Source organism: Salvelinus alpinus, chromosome 8, assembly GCF_045679555.1.
Source record: "Salvelinus alpinus chromosome 8, SLU_Salpinus.1, whole genome shotgun sequence".
Lineage (NCBI taxonomy): Eukaryota > Metazoa > Chordata > Actinopteri > Salmoniformes > Salmonidae > Salvelinus > Salvelinus alpinus.
Window position 1 is genome coordinate 25,192,174 of NC_092093.1, and position 18,809 is coordinate 25,210,982.

Below are 18,809 nucleotides of genomic sequence, written 5' to 3' on the forward strand. Positions count from 1 at the left end.
GTCTGCAACACCACTAAGCAAGGGACACCACCAAGCAAGCGGCACCATGAAGACCAAGGAGCTCCCCAAACAGGTCAGGGAAAAAGTTGTGGAGAAGTACAGATCAGGGTTGGGTTATAAATAAATATCCGAAACTTTGAACATCCCACGGAAAACTGTTAAATCCATTATTAAAAAATTGAAAGAATATGGCACCACAACAAACCTGCCAAGATAGGGCCGCCCACCAAAACTCACGGACCAGGCAAGGAGGGCTTTAATCAGAGAGGCAACAAAGAGACCAAAGATAACCCTGAAGGAGCTGCAAAGCTCCACAGCTGAGATTGGAGTATCTGTCCATAGGACCACTTTAAGCCGTACACTCCACAGAGCTGGGCTTTACGGAAGAGTGGCCAGAAAAAAAAGCCATTGCTTAAAGACAAAAATAAGCGAACACGTTTGGTGTTCGCCAAAAGGCATGTGGGAGACTCCCAAAACATATGGAAGAAGGTACTCTTGTCACATGAGATTAAAATTGAGCTTTTTGGCCATCAAGGAAAAAGCTATGTCTGGGGCAAGCCCAACACCTCTCATCACCCCGAGAACACCATCCATATTTTTCATCGGCAGGGACTGGGAAACTGGTCAGGGTTGAAGGAATGATGGATGGCGCTAAATACAGGGAAATTCTTGAGGGAAACCTGTTTCAGTCTTCCAGAGATTTGAGACTGGGATGGAGGTTCACCTTCCAGCAAGACAATGACCCTAAGCATACTGCTAAAGCAACACTCGAGTGGTTTAAGGCTGAAACATTTAAATGTCTAGGAATGGCCTAGTCAAAGCCCAGACATCAATCCAATTGAGAATCTGTGGTATGACTTAGATTGCTGTACACCAGCGGAACCCATCCAACTTGAAGGAGCTGGAGCAGTTTTGCCTTGAAGAATGGGCAAAACCCCAGTGGCTAGATGCGCCAAGCTTATAGAGACATACCCCAAGAGACTTGCAGCTGCAATTGCTGCAAAAGGTGGCTCTACAAAATATTGACTTTGGGGGGGGTTGAATGGTTACGCACGCTCAAGTTTTCTGTTTTTTTGTCTTACTTCTTGTTTGTATCTTCAAAGTGGTTGGCATGTTGTGTAAATCAAATGATACAAACCCCCCCCAAAAATCCATTTTAATTCCAGGTTGTAAGGCAACAAAATAGGTAAAATGCCAAGGGGGTGATTACTTTCGCAAGCCACTGTACATATGTAACCAACTGACTTGGTTTTTGCAGATTGTTTATTTTGGAAAATTAACTAAATAAGCCCACTCGCTAACATAATAGGCCAAGACAGTAACGGTGTCATTTTTGTATCAAGGATGAGTGTTCACTTTGGCGCCATTCCAGTGTTAGTACATAAGTAACAGAGATTGAGCTAACTACCCTGCTGGCTAGCAAACCAGCTAACGTTAACTAAGTGAGAATGTGATGACAGTGCTGCTTGCTTGGTGAATTGTACTTTTGATTATATACTTATTCAAATACGCTGGCTGTGGCAAGCTACTCACTGTCAAACCACCATACCTACCATCTCTCACGTTGTGACCTAAGGCTGAATGATGTTCAATGATCAGCTCGTAGAGCGCCCTCTTCAGGCATAAAAAAGACTGATAATGAGCAGATGTATTTGTTTCTTCGATGTCTATAATATCTGTGCTTTATCTTTGGAATAAGATGGATACAAATATTTGATTAAAAAAATGTTTATTGGTCAACCGATTTATCAGTCAGGCTCTATTATTGACTCTGCAACTGAACACATGACAATTACTCTCATGAGTGGCCAAATATATATTTTTTAAAGCCATGCCTCAAATAAGCCACAAATCTTCTGAACAGCTGCCACCGCTAGAAGATATAGCTACAATATATACACTTTTCTTCAGGAAGCCTTTGCTACATTGAAGGATGAAAGATTCTTCCCAGTACCCCTCAACTAACAAAAGGTGCAAATATGAACCCATTGACTACCAATGGTTCCCTGAGGAACTCCAGGGTTCCTCAAAGTCTCCAGGGTCCCCCATAATTCTAAGAGTGTGATGTGCAAGTAACACACACAGACACAGTAACTAAAAAAATTACGGCCAGCTCTTTTTCAACTGTACATTCTGGGCGGAAGCGCGCACGCACGCTTTGGCGAGGAATTCAAACCCCGGGTTTCCTGGGAAGAGTGGACTCAAACCATAAGTTACAACTCCAGGGTTGAACTTTAGCTTAGTTCTTGGCTTCCAGTACCTTTGGTCCACTTACTCCTGAGTCCTGGTCCTGGCTCAAGCCTCTGGCCCTGGTACTTCAGGGTTGCTGCTTGGAGGAGTCCTGCCTTGGACATGGCTCTAACCTCTGGTCCTGGCTCTAACCTCTGGTCCTGGCTCTAACCTCTGGTCCTGGCACTAACCTCTGGTCCTGGCTCTAGCCTCTGGTCCTGGCTCTAACCTCTGGTCCTGATACTTCAGGGTTGCTGCTTGGAGGAGTCCTGCCTTGGACATGGCTCTAGCCTCTGGTCCTGGCTCTAGCCTCTGGTCCTGGCTCGAACCTCTGGTCCTGGCTCGAACCTCTGGCCCTGGTACCTCAGGATTGGTGCTTGGAGGAGTCCTGCCCTGGGCCTTCCTCAAGCCTCTGGCCTTGGTCCTGCCTCTGGCCCTGGTACCTTAGGGTTGCTGCTTGGAGGAGTCCACGCTCCAGACTAGGGTTCCGAAGCTTTCTAGGAACTGTGGAAAAGTTCCGTTAGAGGAGGAAGCAGATTTGTAATCGTAAGAGCCTGTGGAATGCTTTGGAGTAAATCAGCCTAATCCATCAATGTCAAAGCATACCTGACTCTTTCCATATTTCTCTATCCATCCTCCCCTCCCTGTCTTACTCTCCTTCTCTCATCTCCTCTCGCTCTCTTTTTTTTATCCTTTCTCAGTCTCTGTGAAAGAATAATGGGAATGTGTGTGTTTTTGCCTGTGGACACAGAGTGGTAGTGAACTGTCTTTAAGGTGATGCCCAGTGTGTTTAGTTCTAGCTAAACCCACAGTACTACTACTTACTACCAAGTTACAGTGTTTGTGTGTGGCCACCTTTATGCCCAGATAGTTACTGTCCCTCTACTGACCTGAAGGAATGCGCTGGCAATACGCTCCCAGTGTAGAGTTTCACAACACAGTCAGGAGGAGAGAAGTGTGGAAGGGGCCATCTCATCCCTTCCTCTTTTTCCTTCCTCGCTCTCTCTTTACCTCTATCTCTCCTGTGTTCGTAGTCCCTCTCCTGCTCCCTATGTTCGTAGTCCCTCTCCTGCTCCCTGTGTTCGTAGTCCCTCTCCTGCTCCCTGTGTTCGTAGTCCCTCTCCTGCTCCCTGTGTTCGTAGTCCCTCTCCTGCTCCCTGTGTTCGTAGTCCCTCTCCTGCTCCCTTCACTCTCCCTCTCTGCTGTCTGTTTGTTACCAGACTCTCAGGTATGTTAGGAACTTACCCTCCCCTCTGAAGCTCCTCAGACAGCTGTGATGCCCCCTCCCCCTTTCTCTCCTCCCCTCTTCCTCTACTCTGCTTCCCCTCCCCTACCTGCCTCCCCTCCCTCTTGCCAAGAACAAAACACCAGAATCATGTGGTTATTACTTATTACAGTAAGTTGAAGGTGACAGTGTAGTACTATCCTTCTCACATGGTTTAGTTGTGGTAGTTTTCAAGTCAGTTTCAGCCTTCAGTCTTGCACTGACTGTAGTGTAGATAAGAGAGAGTGCACCCTGAGTGGAGGCTAGTCCCAGACAGACTCCCATTTTGAAATGCATTCCACATGTCAGATTCCTGCTATTCCTGCATCCTTAGTGGTCTGGTCTGGTGTGGAGGAGAGGGCACTCAAATAACCTCTAACAACAGGGACACTGGGTTTTCCCCTTTGTACAAAACACACAGATGAAGGAATGTGGATCCATTTGAATAACTAGACGCAATCTAACTTGTTGAGCTGAACACAAATTTGACAACTTTTGCGCAGACCTCCCAATGACATTAATGCATAGGCTAATTCAGGTGAATAACACACATTTAGTTTCTAAAGTCAGGATTGGAACCTGAGAGAATAATGTAAAGAATGGAATAAAACTTGTTAGGAATAGGTATTATCAGTGATCGTATCTAAAAAAATCTGCATCGTCGTTCATATTGGGGGAAAAATGGGAGTGTTTTTGGGGGGGGTGGAGAAACTAGCGCTGACCTGGCTTACTTTTCGTGTGTGTGGTGTGGTGTGTGTGTTGAGGCTGGGCTGCTGCTCCAGATCTGTGACTGGTAGTAACCCTGAGCAGGCCTCACTACTCCCCTGCTCTGTCCTCTGTAGCCCCACAGCTTTTCACAACAATCCTCACTGGCAACAATCCTCACTAGTTTGAGGTCACCACACAGACCAGGAAACTCACAGGGGCTTCCTTTAGACATCCTCTGGGTTACCGTGTTGTTTCTGTCTTTCTCTCGTACTCGGCGGTGACTGTGTGTGTGGTTGTGTCAATGGACAATCGCAATTTGTGAAAGGATCATCATTAATCCACTACCAAGGTTTCAAAATGAGACCAAAATAAGCTTTTTCTCTGGTGATCAATTCAGCTTACCTCTAGTCATTGCCAGGACTTGACAGTAATACCATGTTGTCACAGCCAGGATAAACACAAAAACAAATTCCTACCCCTCTAGAAATGCAAGAAAACAGTCTGCTCTCTGTAGTTCACTTTGGTTAAGATTTGGACATGCGTTGTTGATTTTAACAAATGGAAATGCCACCAGTTGAAATGCAGAATGTGTTTTTTAGGCCCCAAAAACCACAGCATCTCTGACGGATGGCTTAATGACATTGAGGTTAAGCAGAGCAGACTCTCCCCCTCTCGCTCTCTATCCCTCTTTCCCTCTCTGTCCGGCTCTCTCTATCTCTCTCTGTTGATTAGCCCGTATAACAGTGTAGCCATGATGTAATACACACCTTTCATTTTCTCATGGAAACTCACCCCCTTTCCAGAAAATAGTCACCACAACCGAGGGATTGTGTTTTATCGTTTGTCAGTCTGTAACATTTTGGGTCCGAGGACGCCTCTTCCTAACCACACTCTCAATACACTAATCTCTTCTGTGGTCAAATAGCTTAAATACACTGTTTCAATCCTCTGTTTCTGTTCATTTTCCCATATGCATTTCCAGATGAGTAGAGTTTTATGGATAAACACATTTTCATCACTTGTTAAACTCAGTTTATATTGTGGACTGTGAAATTCTGGGCCTGAGTTTTTGGAGTGCTCTGAATAGCTAGAAGGAACAGTATGGTGGCGTGTGTCCGTGGTCAGTTAGACATCATGCCAGACGTTAAATGGAGAATCTACACGCTTGACTTCTAAAACACACACAATTGCAGGTGATTCCCTTAATTATTGTAGGTCCGTTTCCTCCCTATTTATTAAATCCCTTTAATCGACATGCCTTTATTTGGGATAATCCAGGACTTGACTGGCCTGGGGTTTTCTAGAGTTCAACACACACACATGCATGCACTCACATGACAAACACACACACACACACACACACACACACACACACACACACACACACACACACACACACACACACACACACACACACACACACCTCTGTCAGGAATGCCACCTTTCACCAGTGGAAACAGTAACTTCCCCCTGACCGCCCAGGGAAGTGGCACAGGAAGCCCACTGAGAGGGGGTGTAGTCTGGGAGGAGCTGGCTATGTCATGGCCTGGAGGAGCCCTGGTGGGGGGGCACAGCCTACTGGGGCAGGGCCAGTGGACCAGGGGTCCCTACTGGAAACATCCAGGAGTGGGATTCCTGTGTAAACAACAGGAAGTGGTCACAAGGCTGGTTGTCTGTTGTCATTAGCCCTGTGCTAGCTCTTTGCTGACATTTTCAGTGTGATGAAATGTAAACCTGTACCCCTAACAGTGTTAGTGGTGTTAGCTGTCATCTAATCAAATCAAATGTTATTGGTCACATACACATATTTACAGATGTTATTGTGGGTGTAGCAAAATGCTTGTGTTCCTAGCTCCAACAGTACAGTAATATCTAACAATTCACAACAATACACACAAATCTAAAAGTAAAATAATTGAATTAAGAAATATATACATTTTAGGACGAGCAATGTCGGAGTCGCTTTGACTAAAATAAAGTACAGTATATACATATGAAATGAGTAAAGCAATATGTAAACATAAACAGCCTCTAAGGTGCAGGGTTGAGTAACCGTGTGGTAACCGGCTACTAACAGTGACTAAGTTCAGGGCAGGGTACTGGGTGGAGGCCGGCTAATGATGGCTATTTAACAGTCTGATGGCCTTGAGATGGAAGCTGTTTTTCAGTCTCTCGGTCCCAGCTTTGATGCACCTGTACTGCCCTCGCCTTCTGGATGATAGGGGGTGAACAGGCCGTGGCTCGGGTGGTTGATGTCCTTGATGATATTTTTTGGCCTTCCTGTGACATTGGGTGCTGTAGGTGTCCTGGAGGGCAGACCGTGTGCCCCCGATGACGCGTTGGGCAGACCGCACCACCCTCTGGAGAGCCCTGCGATTGCAGGGGTTGCAGTTGCCGTACCAGGCGGTGATGCAGCCCGACAGGATGCTCTCAATTGTGCATCTGTTAAAGTTTGTAAGGGTCTTAGGGGCCAAGCTGAATTTCTTCAGCCTCCTGAGGTTGATGAGGTGCTGTTGCGCCTTCCTCACCACACTGTCTGTGTGGGTGGACCATTTCAGATTTTCAGCGACGTGTACGCTGAGAAACTTCAAGCTTTTCACCTTCTCCACTGCGGTCCCGTCGATGTGGATAAGGGTGTGCTCCCTCTGCTGTTTCCTGAAGTCCACGATCAGCTTTGTTGAGAGGTTATTTTCCTGGCACCACTTCATCAGGACCCTCACCTTCTCCCTGTAGGCTGTCTCATCATTGTTGGTAATCAGGCCTACTGTTGTGACATCTGTAAACTTGATTGATTTGGAGGCGTGCGTGGCCACGCAGTCACAAGTGACCAGGGAGTACAGAAGGGGGCTGAGCACGCACCCTTGTGGGGCCCCTATGTTGAGGATCAGGGAAGTGGAGGTGGTGTTTCCTATGGTGTTGAAGGCTGAGCTATGGTCAATGAACAGCATTCTTACACAGGTATTCCTCTTGTCCAGATGAGAGAGGGCAATGTGCAGTGCGATGGAAATTGCATCGTCTGTGGATCTATTGGGGCGGTAAGCAAATTGAAATGGTCTAGGGTATCCGTTAAGGTAGTAGTGATATGATCCTTAACTAGCCTCTCAAAGCACTTCATGATGACAGCAGTGAGTGCTACGGGGCGATAGTCATTTAGTTCAGTTACCTTTGCTTTCATGGGTACAGGAACAATGGTGGACATCTTGAAGCAAGTGGGGACAGCACACTGGGATAGGGAGAGCTTGAATATGTTCATAAACACTCCAGCCAGCTGGTCTGCGCATGCTCTGAGGATGCGGCTAGGGATGCAGTCTGGGCTGGCAGCCTTGCGAGGGTTAACACGCTAAAATGTCTTACTCACATCGGCGACGGAGAACAAGAGCCCACAGTCCTTGGGAGCGAGCCATGTCGGTGGCACTGTATTGTTGTCAAAGCGGGCGAAGAAGGTGTTTAGCTTGTCAGGGAGCAAGACGTCGGTGTCCGCGATGTGGCTGGTTTTCCCTTTGTAATCCGTGATTGTCTGTAGACCCTGCCACATACGTCTCGTGTCTGACCCGTTGAATTGTGACTCCACTTTGTCTCTGTGCTGACATTTTGCCTGTTTGATTGCCTTACAGAGGGAATAACTACACTGTTTGTATTCTACCCAGTCACCTTGCCATGGTTAAATACGGTGGTTTGCGCTTTGAGTTTTGTGCAAATGCTGCCATCTATCCACGGTTTCTGGTTTGGGTAGGTTTTAATAGTCACCGTGGGAACAACATCCCCTATACACTTCCTGATGAACTCAGTCACCGTGTCCGTATATGTTATTCTCAGTGGCTACCTGTAACATATCAAAGTCCGCATGATCAAAACAATCTTGAAGCATGGATTCCGATTGGTCAGACCAGCGTTGAATAGGCCTTGTAGGCATCCCGGAAGAGGGAGTAGCAGTGGTCGAGTGTTTTTCCAGCGAAAGTACTACAGTCAATGTGTTGATAGAACTTCGGTAGCATTTTCCTTAAATTTGCTTTGTTAAAATCCCCAGTTACAATAAATGCGGCCTCAGGATGTGTGGTTTCCAGCTTGCATAAAGTCCAGTGTAGTTCTTTGAGGGCCGTCATAGTATTGGCGTGAGGGGGAATATACACGGCTGTGACTATAACCGAAGATAATTCTCTTGGGAGGTAAAACGGTCGGCTCTTGATTGTGAGGTATTTTAGGTCTGGTGAACAGAAGGACTTGAGTTTCTGTACGTTATCACAATCACACCATGCGTAGTTAATCATCACACATACACCACCACCTTTCTTCTTCCTGAGTTCTTTATTCCTGTCTGTGCGATGTACTGAGAACCCAGCTGGCTGTATGGACGGGGACAGTATATCCGAAGAGAGCCATGATTTCTCGAAACAGAGTATGTTACAGTCCCTGATGTCTCTCTGGAAGGAGATCCTTGCCCTGAGTTCGTCTACTTTATTGTCCAGAGACTAAACATTAGCGAGTTATATACTCGGAAGCGGTGGATGGTGTGCATGTCTCCTGAGTCAGACTAGAAATGCACTCCGAAACTTGGAGCAGCCTCTGGGTTAAGTTCAATTGCCCTGGGGGTACAAACAAAGGATCCATTTAATTGCCCTGGGGGGTATGAACAAGGATCCAATTCAGGAAAGTGGTAATGCTGGTGAGTTACCGCCACTCTGATATCCAAAAGTTATTTCCAGGAGTATGTAGTAACACAAAAAACGTTCTGGGCTAATAATGTAAGAAATAACACACACAAAAACAAAATACTGAAAAGTTGCTTAGGAGCTTGAAGCAGAGCTGCCATGTCTGTCGGTGCCATCTTGAGCCGCCTTCAGCATAGCTGTGCCATCTGGTGATGAATATCTGTGGTTGCCGCTGTCTCCCTGTGACTCATACAATGGTGGTCCCCCAGGAAGCTGTATCTTAACAGAACTGTCATTGCAGGTAGACTATTTGCTTGTGTTGGAGTGTGTTCAAGAGGCCCAGGGCTGTAGTATCAGAGGCCCTGAACCCTTTACAGACCTCTAACTGAACCAGCCATTCACTCCAGATTTACTCCCACAGGAGTGGGAGGGATAGAGAGATGGGTAGAGGGAGAGGTAGAAAGTGATCATAACATGCTCTTTGAAGATGTATCCGACTAAACTGAGGACTTGGTCACGTGTAATGTCCATGTACTGTAGAACTAAGTTACAGAAAGTGAAAACAAACACAGGGCTGATCTGCCTATGCGTTGGACTTATCTCACTTCCTGTCTAACTCTGGTGTTGACTCCTACCCACTTCTCTCCTCTCTACAGTGACTGAGGCTGGTTTCGGGGCAGACATCGGGATGGAGAAGTTCTTCAACATCAAGTGCAGGGCCTCGGGGCTGAGGCCAAACGTTGTTGTCCTGGTCGCCACGGTCAGAGCATTGAAAATGCATGGAGGCGGTCCCAATGTGAGTCATCCATCCATTCTATCAGTGGTGTAAAGTACTTAAATAAAAAATAATTTAAAGTACTACTTAAGTAGTTTTTTGGGGTGTCAGTACTTTACCATATATATTTTTGATATATATATACTTTTACTTCACTACATTCCTAAAGAAAATAATTATACTCCATACATTTTCCCTGACACCCAAAAGTACTCGTTACATTTTAATGCTTAGCAGGACAGGAAAATGGTCTAATTTACACACTTATTAAGAGTACATCCCTACAGACTCTGATCCGGTGGGCTCACTAAACACCAACGCTTCAGAGTTGTCGTCTGGTTTGCTAAATATAAGGAATTTGAAATGATTTATACAGTATTTTACTGGGTGACTTTTACTTGAGTCATTTTCTATTATGGTGACTTTTACTTTTACTCAAGTATGACAATTGAGTACTTTTTCCACCACTGCGTTCTATAATGCTAATATAGCAAGAGTCTGTACTAAACTTTATTGTTCTCTACTGTATAGGGCTAACGTTATAGGATCTCTGCAATTCTAAGATGGAGCGGTTACCATGTACCCACATCAGTAAATGGCCCACTGTTGTAAATGTCTAAGGATGAGAAATTCTGTGATTACAGTGCTCTGGCTTATGTTTTCATGCCGTATCCATAAACTCAGTTATCTGTGTGCTGCATACCTCTCTGGAATAAATGTTTGTTTATAGCTTGTATTAGATAACGCTAGTCCAAGAGTTGCTTATCTGCACTAGCACCTGGACCGTTCATTTCAGTTTCCTGGTATTTACTGTACCCGAGTTGACCATAATACAGTATTTGATAGTGATATATTTTTTGTTTGAATATGTGCTAAAATGACTGTTCCTGCAGGTCTCAGCTGGTTCACCTCTACCAAGAGAGTACATAGATGAGGTAAGAGTTTGGAGAGAGAGCACTTTACTTGGTTTGAAACAGGGTAGTACAACTATTTTTGTTGTCAGTGGCAATGCGAGCTTATTAAGAGTTGACTCCCTTGTTCCCCAAGTACATTTTTTATTTTTTTAAAGACCAGTGAAAAAGTATTAACCAAAGTCAGCAGACAGACACTTTGTGGCATGAAAGAGCTGGGAGTTGAGCATAGGCTACTGTACCTGACATGAAACATGATGTCCTCCTGACCAACATTTGATTTGCATGTCTCCCGTTGGTTCCCTGACTTGATGATGATGCAGGGATAGAAATTGATTAGGGAAATTAAATAAACATGTCAGTGGCTTTATTGAGAGGTGGAGGGGTAGGGGGGTTGTGGTTCGATCTAATCACTGGGTTATGATCATTAACATAACCTGATTTTGTCTAAGGTCAGGATAGCCTTAGTACTATTAGATCCAGTTAGGAAGTCATTTGCTCATGTAAGACCTATTACTATGTTGTGCAACACAAAATTTCCTTTCACATTTGCCACCACAATCAACAAATCAAGCCTTTGTTTGTTTGTTTGTTTGTTTGTTTGTGGGTTTGATAAAATGGAAGGCCATACATATCCCTGTCCATAGGTGGCAACGTTGCGCCCTGTTAACATCACAGGCGTGGACTTGAGGAAGGGTGTGTACAAGGGGTTTTTAAATCCAGGCCTTGATGTCCAGTATATTTTAACTAGGCAGGTCAGTTAACAACAAATTCTTATTTTCAATGACGGCCTAGGAACAGTGGATTAACTGCCTTGTTCAGGGGCAGAACGACAGATTTTTACCTTGTCAGCTCGGGGATTCGATCTTGCAACCTTTCAGTTACAAGTCCAACACTCTAACTGCCAGTTCGCATACAGTACTTCCCCTCTAATAAGGAACTGATTTAGATCTGGGATGCAAGTGACAAGTGAGTGGAATATCATTTAATCAATCAATCAGCCAGCAGAACAGTGGGACTTAGCACCTGGATATGAATGTCTCTGGTAATACGGAAACACACCTATAACCAGGCAAATTTAATACAGTCAGATGAGGTTTATGGTTTTAGGGGATGATGCAATGTCATACTATACACATGGGTAGGAGGGAAGAGGAGAACGAAGGAAGGACTAAAAAGAGTATCTGACATTTCCAAGTTCTGCCCTAGCCTCCAGTCATCCCCTTTGGTCCTCATTCCTCTTTCCATTCCTCACATACAGACATGCATCTCTCTTGAACATGATTTGAGGTAATTATTTGATTAGCAGGGCAAATAGACCCTTGGCTTGGGTCTCCGGTCAGGGAGGGGGCTTAATAGAGATGGAGGTGGGGGGTCTGTATGTTCAAACCCCATGCCTGGTTTAAATCACTCCTCTCTCAAAGGCTCCTCAGCTGAGCAAATAATGAAGGGGTGTTAGCTAAGTTAATTGTGAGGGCTCTAACGAGAAGCAGAAGGGCTTGAGAGAGAAGAGCCAGGCACAGAGCCAGGCACAGAGCCAGGCACAGAGCCAGGCACAGAGCCAGGCACAGAGCCAGGCACAGAGCCAGGCACAGAGCCAGGCACAGAGCCAGGCACAGAGCCAGGCACAGAGCCAGGCACAGAGCCAGGCACAGAGCCAGGCACAGAGCCAGGCACAGCAGAGTAACGTTAGGGCCTGGAGACGACTAAGGACTGGGTTCTGGATAGGCCAGTCAGTGGATCCTGGAATATGACAACTTTGGTGCTAAACAGACAGGGTTTAATTATCTCTGGCAGTATTGCCTGTCACGCGCACACGTGCACGCACACCCACTCTGACAAAACACTTTCTTCCTTCCCCAGAAAGTATCAATGTTGCTGTAAAACAGGATTTGAGCTCCTTAGTGAGTATTGCCTCATCTCACCCCCCCCCCGAAGTCTAAACTGTTGAAGGCGAGTCAGTGTTGCTCTAGCTGACTGAACTACCAGAGGGGACTGTAGCAGAGTGGGGTAGAGGGATGCACTACAGCCAATAGGTTCAACCTTCCAATTCTCCTGACTCTGTAAAAGACATGGCTCTTACAATGCAATTATAACATCCTCTATCTACGCCCACTCCTCTCTCCCACTCTTGCTTTTTATCTCTTCTCTTGCTCTTTCTCTCTTTCGCTCATTCTCAGTCTTTCGCTCATTCTGTCTTTCTCACATGCACACACACACACTGTGTCATATGAGCGAGAACTCCTGAGTCATTGACCAAGCTTCTCATAAATGGTGATATCCTGTTTCGGTAGTTAGCATTTAATATTCCACTTGTGGAAATGAAAGAGATGAATACCTGCCACTCTCTCTGCCTCACATCTAACACCACTGCACTTGTGACCTGGATGAGTTTGACTTTGAGTTTGACTATGTTTCCATTAGATTGGAATGAATCTCTCGCACTCCCTCCCTATCTCACGCTCTCTGTCCCTCTGTATTGTAGAACCTGAGTCTGGTGGCGAAGGGCTGCAGCAGTAACCTGAGGAAACAGATCCAGATAGCCCACCTGTTTGGAGTCCCTGTGGTCGTGGCTCTCAACGTCTTCAAGTAAGACTTCCAGTCTGTATCAGTCTGAGCAGCTGATCAGCTTAGTCCTCAGCTGGCCTGGGCCTCTCTTCTCTCTCCGTCATACCCCATATTGTGGACAGGCATGTGAATGCAGATATGAACACATGCACAGACGTATGCAGACACAACATGTTTAGCTTTAGAATCCTTATCAGTTTGTTACAAAAATATGCAAACACATATGAGGGTCAGACGTTTTTCGTCAGCTCTGCAGAGTGGTCACTAGCCGGCACGGCCATAAAGTCATAACGTCTGATTTTAAATATTAACCACACTGTTTTCATGTTTTTTTTAAATATAAACAATTTAGATTTTGCAGCTGGCCCATCTAAGGGGAAATCCCTCAGTTCTTCGTCCAGGACAAGACTCATGACAATAAATGTCAACCTGCCAGTGACACACGTTTGTTTTACTATCCTTGTGGGGACCAAAAAATTGCTTCCCATTCAAAATCCTATTGTCCCTAACCCTAACATTAAAGAGATGCTTAGGGATTATGTCTCTGTGCCCAGTATGAAGGAAAGTAATTTTGCGAGCTAATGCTAACTAGCATTATCTGCTAGCATGCTATCCCTTTAACCCCTAAATATCCCTTTAACCCCTAATTCTAACCCTAACCCCTAACCCTAAAATATATGTATTTATTTGTGGGGAATTGTGAAATGTCCCCCCCCCCAAATGTTCCTTGTTTTACTATCCTTGTGAGGACTTCTGGTCCCCACAAGGATAGTAAAACCAAAAACACATATATATACACTCACACACAGCAAGTGGCCCATGTCATGACTGGTGTTGTTGAGGTCTGTGGTTAGATGACTTGGTGTGTTTTACATAGTGTTAGTCTGTCAGTTTGACTGAGGTGTTTACACAGGAACTGTGGTGTGTCGGAAGCTATTAGAATGTGTCTTTGGCCTTCAGGCCTCATTTAGACTAAATGGGCTGTCACATGGCCACACCCCACACACACACACAATGCAAAAACATAAAGAAAAAGGTCTTGTTAACACAAACTTAAACACTTCGAGGTTGCCATCTCATTTCAACACCTTGTTATGTGTCCCAACAACTGTCAGTCACACCATTCATTGCTCCAATCCCTACAGTTGTTTCCCTGGTTTCCTCTATGGTTACCGTCTCCTTGGCTACTCCACAGGACCGACACCCAGGCTGAGATCGACCTGGTGTGCCAGATGGCCAAGGAGTCTGGGGCGTCGGATGCCGTGCCGTGTCATCACTGGGCGCGGGGTGGCCGTGGCTCGGTGGAGCTGGCCCAGGCAGTGAAGCAGGCCGGCAGTCAGCCCAGCCACTTCCAGTTCCTCTACAGCCAAGAGGTGAGAGACAGACACCCCATTGCACTACGACATCTAGCCTCTAGTTTACACTTCTAAGCGCTAATCTGGAAGTACTGGAAGGTAAGTAAGCTAAATAGACAAACTTGTCAAGTTTCTGCAGACCATTCTGGCTTGTGATATAAACGGGTGCAGGAATGTGGTTGCCATGTCCAATCATTATAAAATGTCCCGACATAGTTAAGTGTTGTAGATAAATAAATTGACACTGCTTTTGTTGAGCCTGCAAGGTCGGGTCACATTTATTTCACCAATAATATTAGCTTTACAGTACATGGGGAGCTGTGCAGGGTTGGGCTCAATTTTGTTTGAAATTCGAATTCAATTCTTGAATTAACTCATGAAGTGAAGAATTTACGTTGAATTCAATTTTAATTTCAACAATCTTCAAGATATGGAATTGGACTGTTTGGATTGGAATTCATGCACATGGAGTTCAAATCATGCAGCACAAAAATGTATTTGTATATTTCCAGTATAGCTACGCTGTCTGAACTCAGTGACATGATCAGCCTGAACCTCTGAGGATTTAGAATTTGTGGAATTGTTGGGCATAATATTGAATTGGGAATAGAATTATTGGAACATTGGACTTGAGAGGAATTGAATTATCTCAGAATTCAGAGATGGACTGACCTGGAATTTGAATTGAACTAAATGGAATTTACAGAGTTGGAATTGAATTAGTGGAATAAACCCCATCTCTAGTTCTATGTGAAGCTATGGCAATGAGACACACTGCTAGCTTGTATGTAAGCACTGGGTGGTGGTTAGTATTAGCGTGGTGTAACACTGGCCTGTGATATTAATTGTTTGGAGCTTGTTATAGGGCCCTGACACACTGTCATTCCTCTGAGCCCTGTGAGAATGCTGTGGTCAGGGCCAGGGGCATAGGGGCGTGTGTTACTGTACTGTGCTACTGTATCCCATCCAGTTCCTCCCTGTCACCCTATGAACAACCCCTATACATAACGCCTGTTTTATGTGGCGGAGTAGGTCCAAGTGGCCTTTCCCCCGACCCAGGGCAATATCCCTGCTATGCCTCATAGAGGAGGTGTGAAAACGAGACTTGCCAAGAACGGGTCTGCTTTGGCCAAACCATACCAGGTGGTTACTCACATGATGAAAGAGGCGGACTGGCCATCTGCCATTTCAGGCAAATGCCAGATGGGCTGGTACATTTATAGCCCAGTGGGTCTGTCTGACTTGGGTTTTAGCGCAAAATTATCATTCTGGCTGCTAATGGGAGCCTCAAGGGAAAAAATGGGCCGGTGTTTTAGAAATGCCAGGGTTGGCTTCTGGTCCCAGTGTGCCCCTGCGTGATGAGTAACCTTGCTTGAGACCTGAAGACTTGAGCTCCCCTAGTCAGTCACCTAATCATGACTGAGGGTTCTCAGTCTTGCATTCAGGTTTTAATTTCAGACTGTGCACACAGTTCCTATAGTAACTTTATTATTATACAGTGTGGAATGTGTTGACCCAAAGTCTCTAAGCCAACAGTTCCCAAACTAGGGGTGAAATGGGGTCACAGGACAATTTCCAAAATCCTGAAAAATAAGAAATATATACACTGAGTGTACAAAACATTTAACACATTCTTAATATTGAGTTGCACCCTATTTTGCTCTCAGAACAGCCTCAATTCGTAGGGGCATGGACTCTACAATGTGTCAAGTGTTCTACAGGTATGCTGGCCCATGTTGACTCCAATACTCCAATCCATCTCATCCCACAGATGCTCAATTGGATTGAGATCTGGTGACTGGGCAGACCACTGCAGTCAGCTGAATTCACGGTCATGTTCGCAGAATCATTCCTGGACAATCCTAGCTTTGTGCATGGGGCATTATCCTGCTGAAAAAATTAATTTGCATATGGATATACTGCTGCCATGAAGGGATGCACCTGATTGGCAATGATATTCAGATATCCTGTGGCATTCAAATGTTGCTCGACTTTTATCAAGGGGCCCAATGTGTGCCATGAAAACACACCCCACACCATCACACCACCTCCAGACTGCAATGTTGACGCACGGCATGATGGATGCATGTACTCGTGGTTTTCTCCATACCCTAGTACTCCCATCAGTGTAAAACAAACGGAACCGGGATTCATCAGACCAGGCAATGTTTTTCCAATTTCCCAGTGTTTTTCTTCCTTAGCCCACTGCAACCACAGTTTCTTGTTTTTTGCTGAAAAGTGGAATTCTGCAAGGTCTTTGGCTGCCATACCCCATTCGTGCTAAGGTACGACGACTTGTGCATTCTTTTATGGGTCTTTGGGCACCAGTGTTGTATTGGACTGTCAGTTCTTGACACACTCAAACCAGTGCGCCGGGCACCTACTACCATACCCCATTCAAAGGCACTTAAATATTTTTTATTGCCCAGTCACCCTCTGAATGGCACAGATACACAATCCATGTCTCAATTCTCTCAAGGCTTAGAAATCCTTCTTTAACATGTCTCCTCCCCTTCATCTGCGCTGATTTGAAGTGGATTTAACAGGGGATATCAATAAGGGATCATAGCTTTAACCTGGATTCACCTAGTCAGTTTGTCATGGAAAGAGCAGGTGTTCCTAATGTTTTGTACACTCAGTGTATATTATAATATCGTCTTTGTATCTCAAAATCATTGTAATGTGGTTAACCATAAAAATGAAAATGATTCAAATCTAAAAGATAGAATTCAACCAGGGAGCGCCCTTAGATCATGGAAAGGGATGCAGTTGAATCAGTCCCACAGTTAATGGCAAGGCCTGCCACGCTATGAAACCACACACTATTGCAGAGACTTTGATATTACCAACCGCAACTGATATGGTGAAAACAATGTGTGGGGAGGCAGAGGCACAGAAACTCACATCAATACCGTTGTCAGATAACACTGTTAAACCAAGAATTTATGCTATTGCTAGCAATCAAGAGGAAAGATACTCTTGACTGAACGACTCAAACTCCCCAGCTTATGCTCTCCAAATGGCTGTTAGCTGTGAGGGCCGAGATGCTTTTGACCAGATGGGACTCCATCTATGGCGGGACTCTAGTTATGAATGTGTCTCCCTCTGCCATATGGACACATTTATATGATACACTGAGAGCAACTGGAGGCAAAAGAGCTGAGCACAGAACTGAGATATACCACAGCAGATAACTACATCAAACCACATCCACTGCACCTGTTCACAAAACTATGTGGAGATATGGGATCAGAGCATGAAAATGTTCTATTTCACACCGAGGCTTGGTGGTTATCGTGGTTATCGAGGGAGAGTGTTAGAAAGATTTTTCACATTAAGAGAGGAACTGTCATTCACAATGGGTTAAAAAAACAACAGACTTGGTTGACTTTCTGTGTAATGAAAATAACAGAAAACAGCATCAGTAAGTGTCCCACATGAGTGATGACTGCTCACCTCCAATGCTTGGAAGGGCACTGTGACTTACTTCCCAATCCGTTGGACTGTGGTCCTGGCTCAGTTGACATGCTAGTAAGAGAAATCGAACAGCTGATCGAGCTGTCATGTGCCCGAATGCGGCAGACAACGCATTCACGGGTCACTGAGGAGTTTTGGTTCCTGACTCGAAGGGAACCAACTTTCCAACCTAAAGATCACTGACGTCATAACTTGACCACCTGTTTTTCAGAGTTCCCAGTTGTCTTGAAAGCCCCAGAAAAGTCAATGGTAGACTACCCTTCGCCAGCTCATATGTGTGAAGCTGGATTCAGTGCTCTTGTCTGCATTAAAACCAAATATAGATCAGGGTTGGATCTGACAGCAGATTTGAGGTGCGCACAGTTGACGACGCCCCCCCGACTTTGAGAAGCTCTGATGCGACATTCATCAACCACACCCATCTCATTATTGGTGGTGAGATAAGATACATTGTCAGACTAATTTGCAATTGACTGTCATAGCGCCACATTTAAAGTACACAGCATGACCAAAAGTATGTTGACACTTGCTCGTCAATCATCTCATTCCAAAATCTTGGGCATTAATATGGAGTTGGTCCCCCTTTGCTGCTATAACAGCCTCCACCGTTCTGGGAAGGCTTTCCACTAGATGTTGTAACATTGCTGCGGGGACTTGCTTCCATTCAGCCACAAAAGCATTAGCCAGGTAGGGTACTGATGTTGGTCAATTAGGTCTGGCTTGCAGTCTGCATTCCAATTCTTCCCAAAGGTGTTCAATGGGGTTGCGGTCAGGGCTCTGTCCAGGCCAGTCAAGTTCTTTCACATCGATTTGAACAAATCATTTCTGTATGGACCTTATTTTGTGCAAGGAGGCATTATCATGCTGAAACAG

The 18,809-nt window shown here is 45.2% G+C and overlaps 1 protein-coding gene and 1 long non-coding RNA gene across 3 annotated transcripts in view; one reads left to right on the forward strand and one right to left on the reverse strand.

Moving 5' to 3' along the window:
* The window catches only part of mthfd1l (methylenetetrahydrofolate dehydrogenase (NADP+ dependent) 1 like), a 78,372-nt gene that overhangs the window by 44,628 nt on the left and 14,935 nt on the right, over positions 1-18,809 (forward strand). For both annotated transcript variants that reach the window (XM_071413093.1, XM_071413094.1), the window contains exons 20-23: positions 9,507-9,646; positions 10,519-10,560; positions 13,022-13,125; positions 14,300-14,477. In XM_071413093.1, the coding sequence (XP_071269194.1) occupies positions 9,507-9,646; positions 10,519-10,560; positions 13,022-13,125; positions 14,300-14,477 (464 nt within the window). The remainder of the gene's footprint in view (positions 1-9,506; positions 9,647-10,518; positions 10,561-13,021; positions 13,126-14,299; positions 14,478-18,809) is intronic.
* On the reverse strand, positions 1,715-3,455 carry LOC139582769 (uncharacterized). Its single transcript, XR_011676425.1, has 2 exons — positions 3,120-3,455; positions 1,715-2,733 (listed from the first exon to the last, which is right to left on the reverse strand). It is a non-coding gene; the product is annotated as an uncharacterized lncRNA (long non-coding RNA).